General features: G+C 39.1%; 1 protein-coding gene across 3 annotated transcripts in view; it reads right to left on the bottom strand.

The window, feature by feature from the left end:
• Positions 1-5,832: 5,832 nt before the first annotated feature.
• Positions 5,833-18,255, bottom strand: part of IWS1 (interacts with SUPT6H, CTD assembly factor 1) — a 54,231-nt gene continuing 41,808 nt past the window's right edge. For 2 of the 3 annotated variants that reach the window (XM_012739943.2, XM_012739942.3), the window contains exons 9-14: positions 17,995-18,124; positions 17,028-17,145; positions 15,157-15,268; positions 14,470-14,526; positions 10,921-11,032; positions 5,833-6,195 (exon numbers count right to left, since the gene is read on the bottom strand). In XM_012739943.2, the coding sequence (XP_012595397.2) occupies positions 6,064-6,195; positions 10,921-11,032; positions 14,470-14,526; positions 15,157-15,268; positions 17,028-17,145; positions 17,995-18,124 (661 nt within the window). In that variant the 3' untranslated portion in view covers positions 5,833-6,063. Of the gene's footprint in view, positions 6,196-8,146; positions 10,450-10,920; positions 11,033-14,469; positions 14,527-15,156; positions 15,269-17,027; positions 17,146-17,994; positions 18,125-18,255 lie in introns of those variants that run through there. The other variant, XM_076005449.1, reaches the window with a different exon arrangement.

Here is an 18,255-nt window from a genome sequence, read left to right as displayed (position 1 = left end):
TAACAGAACAGGAAGACAAAAGATCATTAAGTCAACAGAGGACTTGAACAACACTATAGACCGTTTGGACCTAACAGACATATAGAACAAATCACCTAACGACAATTAGAATATATATTTTTCTCAAGTGCACAGGGAACATTCTCTGAGACAGACCATGAGGCCACAAAACAAGTCTTAATACATTTTACAATATTGAAATTATACAAAGTATCTTTCTAATCACAATGGAATAAAATTAGAAATCAAAGCAGAAGGAAAACTAGAAAATCCACAAATATGTGGAAATAAAACTGTTTTTAAACAACCAATGGGTCAAAAAAGAAATCACAAGGGAAATTTGAAAATACCTTGAGACAAATGAAAATGAAAACACAAAATACCAAAACTTATGGGATGCAGTAAAGCAACACTGAAAGAGAAATTTATAGCAATAAATGCTTACATTTGAAAAGATCTCAGGCCAGGCACAGTGGCTCACACCTGTAATCCTAGCACTCTGGGAGGCCGAAGCCGGAGGATCGCTCAAGGTCAGGAGTTCAAAACCAGCCTGAGCAAGAGCAAGACTCTGTTTCTATTAAAAAAAAATAGAAAGAAATTAATTGGCCAACTAAAAATATATAGAAAAAAATTAACTGTGCATAGTGGCACATGCCTATAGTCCCAGCTACTCGGGAGGCTGAGGCAGAAGGATTGCTTGAGCCTAGGACTTTGAGGTTGCTGTGAGCTAGGCTGATGCCACGGCACACAAAAAAAAACCCACAACCCCCCCCCCCCCACAAACCAACAACCTAACTTTGTAAATTAAGTTACTAGAAAAAGAATAAACTAAAGATAAAACAAGCAGAAGGAAAGAAATAATAAAGATCAGAATACAGATAAACAGAATAGAAAAAAGAGAAAAATCAAAGAAAACAAGAATTGGAACTTCAAAAAAGATCAACATAATTGACAAACTTTTAGCTAGGTTGAATAAGAAAAAGAGAAGACTTATATAAAATCAGCAATGAAAGAAGGAACATTATGATCACTTTTATAGAAATAAAAAGGGAGTACTATGAATGACTCTATGCCATCAAACTATATAACCTAGACGAAATGGACAAATTCCTAGAAACACATAACCTACCAACTATGAATCATGAAGAAATAAAAATACAAACAGATCTTTAATAAGAATGAATCAAAACCCAAAAACTTCCCAAGAAATAAGTCTTGCATTAAATGGCTTAATGGCGAGTTCTACCACTTAAAAAAGAATATCAATCCTTTAACTTTTTAAAACAATTGAAGAGGAACACTTCCAAACTCAAAACTATGAGGCCAGTATTACCTTGATATCAAAACCAGACAGAGACACAAGAAAACCACAGACCAATATTCTTGATGAATATTATTGTAAAAATCCTCAACAAATTACTAGCAAATAAAATTTAATGGCATATTAAAAGACTTATACACCACAACTGTGAAGATTTATTGCAAGGATGGTTTAACATAACAAAAAACAATCAATGTAACACACCATGTCAACAGAATGAAGAATAAAACCTATGATAATCTCAACTGGTACAGAAAAAGCATTTCACAAAATTTAAAATCCTTTCATGATAAAAATACTCAATAAGCTAGGAATAGCAGGAAACTCAACAGAATAAAGGCCACATATGAAAAGCCCACAGCTAATATCATAATCAATAGTAAAAGACTGAAACCTTTTCTTCATCAGAAACAAGACAAGAATGCCCACCTTCACTTCTCCCAGCCAAGTACTAACCAGGCCCGACCCTGCTTAGCTTCCAAGATCAGATGAGATCAGGTATGTTCCAGGTGGTATGGGCGCGGACAACTCTCACCACTTCTATTCAACATAGTACTAGAAATCCTGGCCAGAACAATGAGGCAAGAAAGAGAAATAAAAGGCATTCAAACTGGAAAGGAAGAAGTATCCATTTGTAGATGACATGATGTTAAATGTAAAAATGACTAAAGACTCCATGGAACAACCCCCCCCCCCAAAAAAAAAACCAAAACCCAACAAAACTGTTATAACTAATAATCAGATTCAGTGAAACCATAAGATACAAAATCAATGTAAAAATAAATTGCATGTGTATATGCTAACAATGACCCACCCTAAAAGGAAACTAAGAAAACAATTAAACTTACAAGAATAAAATATTTAGGAATAAACTTAACCGAGGAGGTGACAGACTTGTACACTGAAAAGTACAAAATATTGCTGAAAGAAATTAAAGATCTGTCTTGGATTTTTATAGTTAAAAAAGCAAAAATTTAAAATTTAAAAAAAAGGAAGATAGTAATAATAAATGGAAAGACATTCCATGTTGATGGACTGGAAGACTTAATATTGTTAAGATGTACCTAAGGTGCATCTACAGATTCAATGCAATCCCTATCAAAATCTCAATGATGTTTATTATAGAAACAGAAAAATCCATCCTAAAATTTATATGGAATCTCAGCCAGGCGCGGTGGCTCACTCCTGTAATCCTAGCACTCTGGGAGGCCGAGGTAGGCGGATTGTTTGAGCTCAGGAGTTCAAAACCAGCCTGAGCAAGAGCGAGACCTCATCTCTACTATAAATAGAAAGAAATTAATTGGCCAACTAATATATATAGAAAAAAATTAGCCGGGCATGGTGGCACATGCCTGTAGTCCCAGCTACTCGGGAGGCTGAGGCAGCAGGATTGCTTGAGCCCAGGAGTTTGAGGTTGCTGTGAGCTAGGCTGATGCCACGGCACTCACTCTAGCCTGGGCAACAAAGTGAGACACTGTCTCAAAAAAAAAAAACAAACAAAAAAAAAAACGATTTCTGGAGATGGATGGTGGTAACTGTTGCACAATATGAATGTACTAATGCCAGTGAATAAGCACACTTAGAAATAGTTAAGATGGTAAATTTTGTTATATCTTTTACCACAATTTTTATTATAAAAAAACTAAAAAGATTCTACATTATCGTAAGTGGTCAAAGTTAACATCACCAATCCCAGGACAAACTAAAGTCCATATATTCTTGTGAGAAATCTGCTTAATTATTTGGGGCTCAAGAGGCAAGCTGTCTGCAAGTTACTCTCAGAGGGGTCTGCAAAAATAATGGCATGTACATACAAGATGACAAAGTAAATGGGGCAAAATGTTAACACTTGGTAAATATTGGTGAAGGGTATACGGGAGTTTATTTTACTATTCTCCCAACTATTGTAAATTGGAAATATTTTCAAAATTTTAGAAAGTTATTCTAGCCACCCAGGTTTGAGATGCCCTATAATAAACCATATGCCAAGGATCATTTAAACAGAAAATAGTAATTTTTCCCTTTAAACACAGTACAAGAGAATCTTACCATTTTGAATTTCCCAGGTATGGTTATCACATTACTTGGCAACATCAGTTTTAACCTAAATAAGTGAAAATTTCAGGTAATTGGAGCTTACTACATTAAACACTCAAATGCTGTATTAATAACTTTAAAATATCTTAAACTATTTTCTTGCTTTTATTTAGAGTATTTTAAAATAATCAATATCTGCAAGACTTCACTAGATGGCTGTGCTTTCTCATTCTTAAGTGTTTTGAAGAAATTTCCATAAAACATTGCAGAATAGGCTGGGCACGATGGCTCACACCTGTAATCCTAGCACTCTGGGAGGCCAAGGCAGGAGGATCGCTTTAAGTCAGGAGTTCAAGACCAGGCTGATTAAGAGCGAGAGCTCGTCTCTACCAAAAATAGAAAAAATTAGCTGGGGCGTGGTGGCGCATGCCTGTAGTCCCAGCTACTTGGGAGACTGAGGCAGGAAGATCGCTTGAGCCTAGGAGTTTGAGGTTGCTGTGAGCTAGGCTGATGCCATGGCACTCATTCTAGCCTGGGCAACAAAGCGAGACTCTGTCTCAAAAAAAAAAAAAAAAAAAAAAAAAAAATCAAAAATCTCTGACTAGCCAGAGAAACAGTGAGATCCCATCTTTACTAAAAATAGAAAGAAATTAGTTGGACAACTAAAAATATATAGAAAAAATTAGCTGGGCATGGTGGCACATGCCTGTAGTCCCAGATACTCTGGAGGCTGAGGCAGAAGGATCGCCTGAGCCTAGGAGTTTAACGTTGCTGTGAGCTAGGCTGACGTCATGGCACTCTAGCCCGGGCGACAGAGTGAGAATCTATCTCAAAAAAACAAAACAACAAAAAATTGCAGAATAGTTTATGTTCTTGTCTCCAACTAGTGGGTAGCTATTACCTTCTAATGCCTTTATGTACTTGCATTTTACAAAGTACTCTAGCCAGTTTGTGCTTCTTATGAATAAAGTGTTTTAGTGCATAAACCTGTTATTTTAACTGTTCAAAGGCCTTTATGATCAATAATATTCTCATGTGTTTTTGAAAATCAAGGTGCTATTTTGTATCAGAGAACTTCTATAATTAAAATAACTTAGTGATAATATTTTCTTGGGCTTAGTCATTTTGACCATCAGAGATCTCTCATAATAAAGCTTGTAGAGATTATAAAAATAATGAAGAATATCACAAAATTAGAGCAACAAGAAACATAGCCACAAGCTACAATTCTTTCCTCTCCCCTAATTGTCATACTACTGTAAGCAATTGGTACCCTGATTTTCAATTACATCTACATTTCCTCTAAGACAGTATTTCTTGACCTTTTTTCCATTATAATCCCCAATTGGGGAAAAATTTATTAAGATAAAATAATGAACTATTCCCTAATAAAAGGAACCCATTAAGAAATAATAATTTGTTGGTATTCCACTCAACCCCAATTGGGGTACTAAAATTCAATTCGGATACTAAACACCCAGAATTAGCTTCAGATTCTACAGGTTTAAGGGCTCAGTTCTCCATAAGATGGCCCCCACTCCAGTCCAGCCACAAGTGAGGTGCCCAGGCCATTGTCACTTCTGACTGGCTACAAATCTGAGGTTCCCACAGCTCTCTCAGGTTCAAGAACTTCCTAAAATAACTCACAGAACACAGGAAAGCACCATACTTTCCTGCAAAGCACTATACTAATGATTAGTTTCATTAGTACTAAGGGTACAAATTAGGACCAGGCAAACGAAGAGATACACAGGGGGACAGCTTCTGGGAAGGATGCAGAGCTTCTGCACCCATCTCCATCATGGAGTCAGGGCTCTTCATCTTCCCATGTGAAACCAGAAAGTTTCATTCACCTACCATGCCTAGAGATCTTAACTGGCTATCAGGGATCCTGAAACTTTTTAAACAGGGGGCCAGTTCACTGTCCCTCAGACCGTTGGAGGGCCACTGGAGAGTGCGGCCCACATTCCACACGTGTGCACTGTGGGCCCAGGACCAGTCAGCTGCTAGGCAGGACAGGCAGCAGTGGCAAAAACACCCCGAGGGCCGGATAAAAGTCCTCGGCAGGCTGCACGTGGCCCGAGGGCCGTAGTTTGAGGACGCCTGGGCTACATCATACAGGCACAGGTTGACTAAATCAAATGGGCCACATGGCTGGGTCTCCATCCCCCAGGTCTTGCTGGCCTGAAGCTCCAACCCTCTAATTGTGTGGGAGGTCTTTCCCGGAACCAGCCCCCAAGCTAAAGCTATCAAGGGGCCCACCAACACACCTCATTAGCATAACAAAGACACTGCTGTCACCCAGGAAACCCAAGCATTTTATAAATTCCTTGTCAAGACAAATGACAAATTCTTCTTTATACCTCAGTCAAGTAGGCTTGAACTTTGGGGGGGGGGTCACACAACTCTGTAATATCTTAAGATTTTTGCCTCCATTAGGAATGCATCTTCTAAGACAATGAAGAGACAGCCCCCCAAAACCAGAATGAAATTTTATTGTGTAAAGTAAGACCAGTATTCTTCTGTACAAAGTACACAACAAACGGTTTTAAATACAACTGAGAGAATTGTGAGTCCTATGACAACATCTGATACAAGCCGAACCACTTACAGACACACTAAAAAATTTTTAAAATATCTTCTTTCTCCAAAGAGTCCCTTGAGCATTTCTTAGAGTAGGATGGGGGACATCATCCCATGCAAGGTCACAACGGCATTTTATTGCCCTCAATGCTGATTTTCACTGCATGTGCAGATCTGCTTTTTTTCCTGATATCCGTGAACTTTCTCATCTGTTTATCCAGTCGACTGATACCTTTCTTGGAGGTTGCCTGAAACTAAGAGGGGGGGGGAAATAAATAGTAAATTATTGAAATACATAAATCTAGTTTTATCTTTCATCTTCTTATATCTGAAAGTTAGCAGTCAGAAGAGCTCCTAGCTCTAGAATAACCAGAATAGGCTTTGACGATCTCAACAACAGAGCAAGTATACACACCAGTGTTAGAAACAGTACGAGAAACTCTCTCAAGAAGAAAAATCTGGTTGTTTGGGCTTTATTTTTAATTTTGCTATAGTCCATGGAAATCTCCTAGATGAGAGAAAGGGGGGAAAACTGAGACTATGATCCTCCCAGTTCTATCATTTACATTATATTTTGATTGTATGGTTTTTCCTTTCAAATGAAAGACCAAATGTGGGGCTGACCGCTGACATTTACTTTCCAACAGTGCTAGCATAAAAAGAATGATCATCCAAAGCAAAGGAAAGTCATCTGAAAAAAGCCTTAAACATAATGAATAAGGTTAGAGGATTAGTGAAACAAACCCCAAACTGCTGAAACTCTAGAGATTCAGACTTGGGGTGAATCCCTGCTCTGCTTTAGCAAGTTCTGAAACCCTAGACAAAGCATGCTACTGGCCAGTACTCCTTCCAGCACTGCTGAGAGAAGTAAATGAAATAATGATGTGAAATCTAAGCACAGAGACTAGCACACATTTAGCACTCAAAATAAACTGGACCTATTACTGTAACTATTACTACTTCACAATCAACTAGATTTACATTAACTAAGTATACTTGACACAAAAAGAAAAGAAAATCAAGTCTCTTCCCACTTACCCATTATCTTTAAAGGTTGGGTTTTGGGCTTATTTCTTTTATAGTTTGAAAAGACTGTATGTCTTACAAAGATGTGGTCTCTAAGGAACCTTATAGAAATTCTAGGAAGGTCTGCCACTGATGTCAAATATCAGGGTGAACTTTTTTGTTGACTATATTGTCAATAATTCTGAAGTTTAAAAATGATGAGTGGTTAAAAAGAAATGAGTTTTTCTAATTCTTCTCCCCAAATGTTTACTACTAAATCACCTCTGATGCTCAATTTGAAAGAATGCTAAAAATAACAGGGCCTAGGAGACACTCTGGGGTCAGTTATCAGTGTGGTGAGGTTCTTTTTAGTTTGGGAGCCTTCCAAGTCTTATTTCACCTCTGGACTCGGCCTCATCCCTGATATGAAGTCACCTGAGCACTATGCGAGGAACTCTTAAGTCATTCTTGAACAGGAGCCATGTTGACCATCTACCCTAGATTTTTCATTTCTGGCCAAGTGCAGCATACTCTAAGCAAGCATAAAAATTCATTATCAGATCAGAAAGAGCTATGCCATCATTCATCAACTATTCCCCAGATTTCCTGGACAGTCCCAAACACCTGTCTTCCTTTCAGAAGATATGATTTTAGTACTTGCAGTCAATCCACACTGGAAGCCTTACCTGCTTGGATCTCTACCAACTACCCAACTCCCAGCAGCTCTACACACCAACCTCAACCTCTCTTTGCCTACTCCCAGGACCTTCACTAACAGTCTGAGCCCTGATCGATTTGTATAGCCTCAGCAGCTGGGACACACCCAGGCCAGTGCCAACCTACTTCTAGTCAACAATATGACTCGCAGCTGGCAGATGCTCAGTTACCCCAAGCCTGATAACACACAGGCATAGTACCTAACATGCCAAATCAATGACCTCCCTCCTGATTCATTAACTCTTTACCACACTTCCTTAGGACATTAAAAGTACATGCTGCACTATTTTACCAGAGAAAAACCAAAAGCAGCTTAAAACACTAATAAGATGTGTTTGCTTAAAATAAAATTAAGGTAGTATAACTGTCTGACACAGTATTAAATCATTGATGAATGTTTACTCAAATGGATTTTTACTATGTTAAAGTAAAAAACAAACTCAACAAGGTATAAAAGGAAACAATCACAATGCTGCTTGAAATTTTTTTTAAAAAACAGTAATAATATTTATGCGTGCATATAAAAAGGATCAAAAAGAAATAACCCAAAATGTTAATAGTTATGACAGGATTACAGGTGACATTAATTTTATTTGTGCTTTCTGTATTTTTAAAAGTTTACACAAAAACATGCATTGCTTTTGGTCATTTTAATATTTTTTAACAGCACTATAGAACAAATGAACATATAAAAAAATACCATGTAGTACAGGTTACTGAATTACTTAGGAGTGAAAAATGAGAAATCACAGGGGAATGAATAAACAAATTATGATACATTGATAGGAATAGACAATTATGCAGCCATTGAAAATGATAAATCTACAAGGTAATAAGGGGAAATGACCAAAATTATATAAGTATACTTTTAAGTATCAATCGAAAAAAAGGCAACAAATATATCAACTGCCTTTGAATGGGAGGACCATGAATAATTTTTATCTTTATAACCTCAAAATTTTCTACAATTATAAAAACTAAGTTTGAGGCATAACTAGAAACACATTTAAAACATCAAATTGTTAACAGTGGTAACTTAGTGAAAGAGCAGGACTTTGGGAATGGGATTACTCTATAGTGTTTTATACTTATGTAACTGCAAAAATAAAAATGATACCCATTTACTCAATTCCAATTTTCTTTTTAGACAATATGTTTTCTGATAATACTCATTAGTGTCTGCAATGTGGAAACTCTGAGTGAACATACAAGAAAACTTCCTGGGCAGGGAAACAAGCATCAGATGGTTTAAGGATTAACAAGCAGGGATATAACACAGGATCATCAGCCCCCAAAGTATGACTTATTTTTTGACAGAGCTGTACAGGCCACACTGAGGCCTCCATAAATACCAGCGTGTTATGACTGTGTAGAGGGTTGGGAATATAGGAAAGGAGCTCTCCTCACACTCTAGAAGGGGGTCGGGCCACCCTGGAGGTGAAAGTGGGACAAGAACCAGCAAAACCAGTGGACAAGGCACAAGGCCCCTTGGGACACAACTTATGTTCCAAAGCAGACTGGCTGCTGAGAGTTTTCATTACATTTTCTTTGCCATACTGTAGTTCCTAGTTCTCAAAAATAAAGGTGTTGGGGAAGAAAAATACTGTGAAAAGAGAGGCTAAAAAGAGGGAAGAGAGAGTGAAAAAAGGAGAGAAGGGTAAAAAAGGAACGAGAGTGGGAGCAGAGATACAAAGGAGACATGGCTAGGGGACATAGATATAGGTATGAGAAAAAAGGAAAGAAGTACAGAGGAGGAAGTTCTTGGCACAGAACTAGTCCTCCTTTACCCCTTATTTATTCTCAAAGTAAGAAAGTTGACAGTTGCTCAATGGTAAAGTGAACTGGCAGGAAGGTAAGTGGAGTCCATGGGAACAGGTGCCAAAGCAGGGGTCATGGAGAAGCACAAAGGCAGGCAACACAGACTCTCTGTGCATATGGCAACAAAGGCGCCACTACTCATCTCAAAGCAGGTTAGTGAGTCCAGTTTATGAACGTTCTAGAGTCTTCTTCATTTCTGACCATGTGTTAAGTATGTACTAATCAAATCCAACCTCCTAAACAGCTAGCAAAAGGCCTTAAGTGCGATGGATCCTTAAATGCATACTGCCGCGCCAGCTCACAAGCCATCTCTCTTCAACCAAGAAGCTCCTACTCAGTTTATATGCCCATACTGCAGACTAAGATTCTGGGTCCTAACAACGCCTTTTTCTTTGCTTTTCTTTTTTTCAGACAGAGTCTTGCTCTGTTGCCCCGGCTAGAAAGCAGTAGTGTCATTGTAGCTCACTGTAACCTCAAACTCCTGGACCCAAGTGATTTTCCTCCCTCAGTGTCCCAGGTATCTGGGACTACAGACATGCGCCACCATGCTCCAGCTGATTTTTCTGTTTTTGTAGAGACGAGATCTCACTGTTCTTAGGCTGATCTTGAACTCCTGAACTCAAAACAATCCTCCCGCCTCAGCCTCCCAAAATGCTAGGATTACAGATGTGAGCCACTATGCCCAGCCCAAAAGTCTTTTTCTTAAATAGGTCTGGCATTTTCTGATTAAGAAAGCACACACACACTTGTTTTCACTCTTGATTACTGACAATTCAAGCCCATGCAGAGCCCATGCTTCCTTGGGGATACCTCTGAGACACACTCTGGTAAAGCCAGGCCTACAGGGGCATCCTGTTGCCTTCAATGCTGAACTTGACAGCACGGTGTACTTTGCTGAGTCGTTTCTGCTCTGCAAATCGCCTCTTATGCTTTTCCAACCGGCTTAGGCCCTTTTTAAGAATACCTGACTAGAAAGTAATTTGATGGGAGAACAGAAAACGATTACTGAGGAACACTGAGCAGTGCTTATTACGATGATGACAGAGCAAGTGTCTACACTAAATATTTCAAAACAGAACTGCTTAAACAGCTGAAGAGGAAGGGAGGGGTAGATTTTCAGAAGCAGGTAAGTTCTATGTCTCATGGCTCTTAAAAAAAAAAAAAAAAAATCACTGGATCAGAACACTCCAGGCTTCAAGACTGACCCAAAATAAAAGGATTAATAAGAAAAAACATCCCTACGTGACAATGTTGCTTGAAGTCTGAAGAAAAGTTCATCAGCAATGAGCTTTAATCCTGGATAATACTTTGCTCAATTTGAACAGTCCTCTTTGAATCAGATAAAACCTCAAGAACTGCAAGGATTATTACACACAAAGTAAAAGATAAAACAGTAATCTGCATCTGAGATCCACCCTGCTCTTCCTCTGCTTGCTTACCCTGGATGACTCCATCTCCACATTCCACTTGGGCCTGACAACGTAGTCCTTGTTTGAGGGCATTGGGACCCTCGCACGGGCACAGAATCCAGGATCTCCAGGTCTAAGAGCCCTGAGACAGGGAAGAAGAAGAGCATGCTACTTATGGAGCCAGCCACAACAGGGGTCACAGGCGATTTCACATGCTGTTCCTTGGTCCATCCCGCTCAGCTGAAATGTTTCAAGACACCTCTGCCTCCCCAAGGGGATCCAATCCACCCTCCTACAATCTCTCTTGGCTAGCCTTATCACACAATACTATAGGAATTCCTCACTTCCCCCAAAAGCCAACTTTCCCTGCATTTGCATGAATCCATTTTGCCTCTCCTCAGCTTCAGATATAATCATGCCCTTCTCTTTCCAAGGGTGGGCCCTCTAGCAGGACTCTGAATCTTAATTTCTCTGGTCTAGTGGAGTGACTCATTAATTCATTTGTGAGGTAAAAAATCAGGTAGTTATTAGGTTATTAAGCATGAACTGTCCAATTTCCTTAAGTACTAAGTTTGACAGTTGATATCTCTGACATTTCTTGTTTTATTGTTATTGTGAAGGTACATCCTCAGTCTTTCAAATGCATGGTTTGGCTGCTGATTTTTTTTTTTTTTTTGAGACAGTCTCACTCTGTCACCCTGGGTAGAGTACAGTGGTGTCATCATAGCTCACTGCAACCTCCAGCTCCTGGACTCCAGGGATCCTCCTCCCCCAGCCTCCCAAGTAGCTGGGATTAAAAGGTGCAGGCCACCACACCCAGCTAATATTTTTAGTAGTGACTCGGTCTCGCTCTTGCTTAGGCTGGTCCCGAACTCCTGAGCTCTTAAGAGATACTCCTGCTTCAGCCTCCCAGAGTGGTAGGATTACAGGCGTGAACCACTGCGCCCGGCTGGCTGGTGATTATCTTGCAAGGTTTTTTTTAGAGCAATTTTTGTGAAACCATAGGTAAGTCAAAAATTTGTGTTATTTTCGAATATGAGCTCCATCGTGGAACCAACGCAGTGCAGACAGCTTGAAATATCAACAAAGTGTTTGGGAAGGATGTGGCTAATGAACACATGGTATGCTGATGGTTTGAGAAGTTCCATTCTGGTGATTTTAACTGTGAAAATGAGCCATGTGGGCAACCTAAGACCAAGGTGGATAATGACGAGCTGAAAGCTGTAGTGGAATGAATCCATCTCAACCCATGCATGAATTAGCAGCAAGGTTTGACATTACTATCCCATCATTGGACCATTTGAAACAAATTGGCAAGGTAAAGAAGCTGGATAGATGGGTTCCACGTGAATTAAATGAGCATCAGAAGAGAAATTGTCTCAAAGCTTGCTTTTCTTTGCTGTTACAACATGAAGGTGAACCATTTCTACAACATTGTTACGTGTGATGAAAAATGGAATCTTATTGACAACTGCAAGCATTCGGCACAATGGTTGGATAATGATGAAGTGCTGAAGCACAATCCAAAACTGAACACTCATGGATGCTTGTGATGAAGCAGCCGAGACTGGTCAATAGAGACAGGCCAATCCTCTTGCAAGATAACACTCAACTACATGTCACACAAACAATGCTGCTCAAACTACAAAAGCTGGACTTGGAAACTCTCTGTCATCCACTGTATTCACCAGACTTTGCACCCACTGACTACCACTTCTTTGAAGCTTTGGACCACTTCTTTTTTTTTTTTTTTTTTTTTTTTTTGAGACAGAGTCTCTCTTTGTTGCCCAGGCTAGAGTGAGTGCCGTGGCGTCAGCCTAGCTCACAGCAACCTCAAACTCCTGGGCTCGAGCGATCCTTCTGCCTCAGCCTCCCGAGTAGCTGGGACTACAGGCATGCGCCACCATGCCCGGCTAATTTTTTATATATATATATCAGTTGGCCAATTAATTTATTTCTATTTATAGTAGAGACGGGGTCTCGCTCTTGCTCAGGCTGGTTTTGAACTCCTGACCTTGAGCAATCCGCCCGCCTCGGCCTCCCAAGAGCTAGGATTACAAGCGTGAGCCACCGCGCCCGGCCTGGACCACTTCTTGCAAGGAAAAATACTCAACTCTCAACAGGCCATGGAAAACACCTTTCACGATTTCATCGCCACTTGCTCTCCAGGCTTCTTCACTGCCGGCATAAACAAGCTACCTACCATTAAGATGGCAAAACTGTGTTGATAGTTTAGGTGCACACTTTAACTGTACTGCTTCTTGTTTGAGATATAATAAACTACACTTCATATATGTGACCAGATTAATTGGCTTGCCAAAGAAAATTCTCTATAACTCTTATTTTCCCCCTGAAGTCACTGTCTCATCATCAAACATATTATAAACAAAATTATACTTGCTTCCCCTAGCTCATCTCCCATTCTCCTCTTACAATCTGGGTCCTGTCTGTCAACTCATCTGCACAAACCCCTCTGTAGCAGCACCTGCCACTGTCTACCTCCAGTGCAACCTTATTCCCCTCTGCGTTCTGCTCCAGTGCACAGGAACACAGCTGCTCACTCACCTTCAGTGGCCACTCCGCCTGGCTATGCCCCTTTTCAAAGTTGTTTAGTTTACTCTACACTCTCTTGATTCAATAATCTTTTCTATGGAGAGAACCACTAACTCTATGTCTCTAGCCCAAATATTGCTTTAAATTCCAAGTTCTAGACCATGATATTTACGGGACTATCTCATCAGGTATCTCACATTTAACAGGCTCAAAACAGAACTCGCCTATGCCCTCAAACCTCCTTGCTGCATTTTAGTGAATGGTAATACCACTGCCTTAGTACTTCAGTTTTGGTTCGGGTCTTCAACTCTAGCCAACCAATTTCTCCCCCACTGAGTCACAAGTTCCTGGCAGCTTTGCCCCTGCAATATCTTACCATTCTGTTACCCTGTTACCATCTCCATTTAGCTGCACCACTGCCTTCAGTCCCACTGCCCTGCACCCCATCCCACATGATGCCAGCAGCATAGCAGCAGCAACATTCTAAATCTGATGCCTTCACATCTGGGCTCAAAAACTTCCTACAGAATCACAAAGAGAGCAAAAATTCCTCACCTTGATTCAAAGCCCTCACTGGTCCACATCTACATTTCCAACCTTATCTTCCAACACCTTGGGCGCACACTACTGCCCAACCCCTTTGGTCTACTGCCATTTGAAAACAGGCCTTGCACACTTACCCCACAGCTTGGCCTAAGCTCTCTGTTTGCCTACCATCCCCTCTGCAGACCTGCACTTTTGAGAGCATGGACTATTTTTAATTCGCTTTTATATTCTCAGAGCTTAACAAGGAGTCCACTACTTAGCAAGCAGTGACAAAATGTTTATTGAATGAACTATTTTCTCAATTTTCCTTATATCCCCAGAGTACCCAATACAATGCTTCATAGATACTCAATATATGTTAAACTGAAAATGACCCTTGCCAATGTAAACATAACATTATTTCATTTGCCATTTATCTTAAATTAGCAAACAGAAATACTATATATAGTCTAAGAAGAAATATTAACACAAAAACCTTACTTCTCCTCTCCAGTCAACACCTTTTCCAGGTCTCTTCGGGGTGTCTGACCACCAGTGCTGGGAAGAAAGTAAATAAGGAGATACTAGGAATGTTAGAACCTTATAACTAAGAAATAGAGCAAACTAAAATATCAAACTTAGACCATATTTAGCTCCTTTACATGGGACCAAGGAAAATTAATTCCTAATAATCTTTAAAAAGTACTACTCATTTTAGTATTCACTTGCATAACAGGTTTCATGATAGGTGAGCCATAACTGCCATACTTGTAACTAATGTCTTTGCCCTCTGGGGGACCCAACTGTACCCAGCATATTGGTACAGGATGAACCAGTAACACTGGTTTTTCTTCTAGCACTTTAGAAATGGGACAGCGAAAGTTGTTTTCTACAAGTGGCTGGAACAACACAAGCAATCAGAACTGGGAGAAAGGCCTTATCCTACCAAACTGACTCAAAAAGGTCTTGGTAGGTGAAGAGGACCTTCATCACACACTACCACATTTAAACTAAAAAAATATTATGAACTACACAGACATATCAAGCTGAGAGGAAAGGAAACCCTATCATCTTGCAGGTTTCCTAATGATCTTAGGAAAGATCTTGTAAGGAACTTTGATCTTTACAAAAAAATCCTGATTACTACAATAACATTTATTCCACTTACTCATACCTGTTCCCTCATACCTGTTCATTCTTCGTCGTTGAGGCATTTGTTCTAGATCTCTCTGCTCCCTTTCTTCTCTTGTCATTCCTTTGTAGTTTGAGGTAAGACCAAATATAGGCCGAGACCATTCATCTGCAATAAGAAAAAAATCAATTATTTAGTCCATAAAATAGCATTTCTCCTACTATTCTCTCAAATAATAACACAATAGTGTGATGTGAAATTCTAAACATTTAGAGTATTCTTTCCAAAACAACCTCATTATTCCAGGATCATTTATATGATAAACACAGCACAATACCAGTATGATAAGTATGATAACTCTGTATCAACTCAGTATGATAACTCTGGCTAAGAAATTTTAGTGTAAAAACATCAGTTAAACCAGTAATCACCACAGAGATTTAAAGAAATTAACACCTGACCCACACTTTGATAGTCATCAACTAGCTGAGCTGACATTTCATAAAGACAGCCTAATTCCTTTTATTTTAAATTTTATTTATTTATTTTTTTATAGAGATGGGGTCTTGCTATGCTACCCAGGCTGGTCTTGAACTCCTGGGCTCAAGCAATTCTCCAATGGAATTATAGGCATGAGCAGCTGCCCTGGCAAAAGTTACACTTTAATATGGCAGGTATAGAGTTTGTACTTCACTAAGTCTAATAAAACTGCTAACATGACAATGAAAGTACTACATGCCCACTGTTCAAAAGTCTGGACGTACCAACTGATGTTTCCATTCTGAAACACAGTATAGCTTATCACTGCATTTAATACACTATGAAAACAAGGAAGGATCTTTACAGACAGAACATAGGTGTTGTCACACAAAGAAGGAAGTGGGGATTTCAGGGGGTCTGCAAATCTTTTAAAATTGCTCCCGTGACCCCACCCCTGGATTCAGAATCACTGTTGTAGTAACTCATGGATACCAGTGGGAACATTCTACTTCTCTCAATCTGGAGGGGGGGAGGAATTCACAAGCCACCAAATAAAAGTACCAAAAGTTTATCACTTAATAGGCAGTAAACTGCAGATTATTAATAAGATCAAAGATGATAATACATTTCTGGTTTATAAAAGAAATTTACATTTCTCTAAAAGCTTAAAAATTCAATACAAAAAGTTACTGTATTCAGATGTAGAAGTAGTTCCTTTTGCAATATAGCCTTGAAGTTTTAAAAATTTCTTTCCAACATGGAGCACAGGTAGAGTTACAGGACAATAAAAACAGATATGGATTTTACTCTTGAAACTGAGAAATTTCATAAAGAATATGGCACTTTATTATATGACTTTCAATTAAACTCTTCTGGATTTCTCCTGTCATCATTAAATAAGAACATGCAAAAAGGTTTTAGAGACCATGATGTAAGTAATAATGGTACTAACTAATATTACCTGAGTACTTACTATGTGTGAGGCACTGTGCTTTATATACATCCTCTCATTTAATCTTTAAAATAACCCAAAGAAAACACATAATTGTCTCAATTTTACAGAGGAGGGTACCAAGACTTAGAGCTTAAATCCCTAGCTGAGGATATGCAGTAAAGCAAGTATAGTGGATCCATGATTTGAACCCAGGTATGACCGACTCCAGGGAATGCATTCTAACCCTTCCTTCTCCATGCTCTTAATCCATGGCTAAAAAATGTACGCTTTTAACTTGCTATATTGAATATGGGATAGCATGCCTAAATATGCTGAGAAGCATTTAAAGTCTAGGAGAAAAGGCTGGTATAGATAAGAAGTTATTAAAAAATTTTTTTCTATTCTACTTTCTGGACTTATTTTAAACAAATATTGGTAAAAATATACCTTTTATCTATACATGTCTCTCTCTATAAATATCAACACAACAAACAAAAAGCAAAATTTACATACTGATTAATTTCCCTGCCATGTCCTTGTTAGACCTTGATTCCTTGGGGTGTTTATAGAGATACATCACTGCTCGTCCAATCCCACTATGCTTCAGGGTCTCCTGGCTCACACTAGGTAGCTGGGGAACATAAACACATTACATACATATTAATCACTCAGAAGCTGGGAGTTTTGCTAATCTATTCTAGAGGACCTTCAAGATCTGGTTCATTCACAAAAGAACAAATAAGAACCTACGGACACTGAACACAAAGATACTTTGAGTTCACATTAAAGGTTAAGAGTTCAGTATTACCACTGAGTTGAAGTGAAACCTAATAATATGAGAAAGTGTGAACTAGGCATACTCAGAGGTTAGTAGTTTAATACATGAGTTGGCATAGGCCTCAGAATTCAACAGACCTAAGACTACCTAAGCACGGCCACCTTCTGGCTATGTGACCTTGGACAAGTTATTTAACTTCTCTCAATCTTAACTTCCTCATCTGTAAAATGAAGACAACATACCAACCTTACAGGTTTACTGTGAGGAATAGATGAACCAACAAACATATAAAGCACCTAGCACAGTGCTTGGCACACAGCAAGCTCCTCTGGAATTCCTTCAGAAGTTAAGTAGCTTGCCCAAGGTGTCACAGCCACATAAAGGTAGGTCAGCTCAAGATTCAAATGCAAGTTTATATGACTCTGAACTTGGTGCTCTTTCCAGAACATGTCCATTACTGTGCTGCTCTTCTCAGATAAACCAGTAGCTACTCTAACACCTTGTCCCTTCAATGCTATAGTTACATGAAGTTTTATAAGGTTTTTCCTTTTTATGTTCATTAGGTATATTCCCTTTTTCTAGCCCTTCCCCTGGCAGGCTGTCACAAGAAAATGTATAAATACATTGTAAACTACATAGAGGTTGTGACAATACAAACCACATTAGATGACTAATGAACCAAACAGATTATCTGCCTCTAACCTCTTGCAGAATCTTCAACAGCTCCTCTCGGATCTTTAGTGCTGGCAAACTCCTGTCTGGTAGTGGTGAGAGCCATTCTTTGATAGCAGACATCACACCACTGTCAATAAACGTTTCTTTAAGATCCTGCCTGCAATAATAATTAAAAAAAGAAAAAAAAAATCAAGTCTATGAAGCTTGCTTCTACTATATCGTCTTCTGACTTCTTACATATTTAGTGATATTTCCAAAAACTGCTTTTAAAAAGTTACTTATATACAT

This window comes from Microcebus murinus, chromosome 8 (genome assembly GCF_040939455.1).
Source record: "Microcebus murinus isolate Inina chromosome 8, M.murinus_Inina_mat1.0, whole genome shotgun sequence".
In the NCBI taxonomy this organism is placed as follows: Eukaryota; Metazoa; Chordata; class Mammalia; order Primates; family Cheirogaleidae; genus Microcebus; species Microcebus murinus.
Note: the sequence above shows the minus strand (reverse complement) of the source record. Positions and strands in the feature narration are given on the sequence as shown.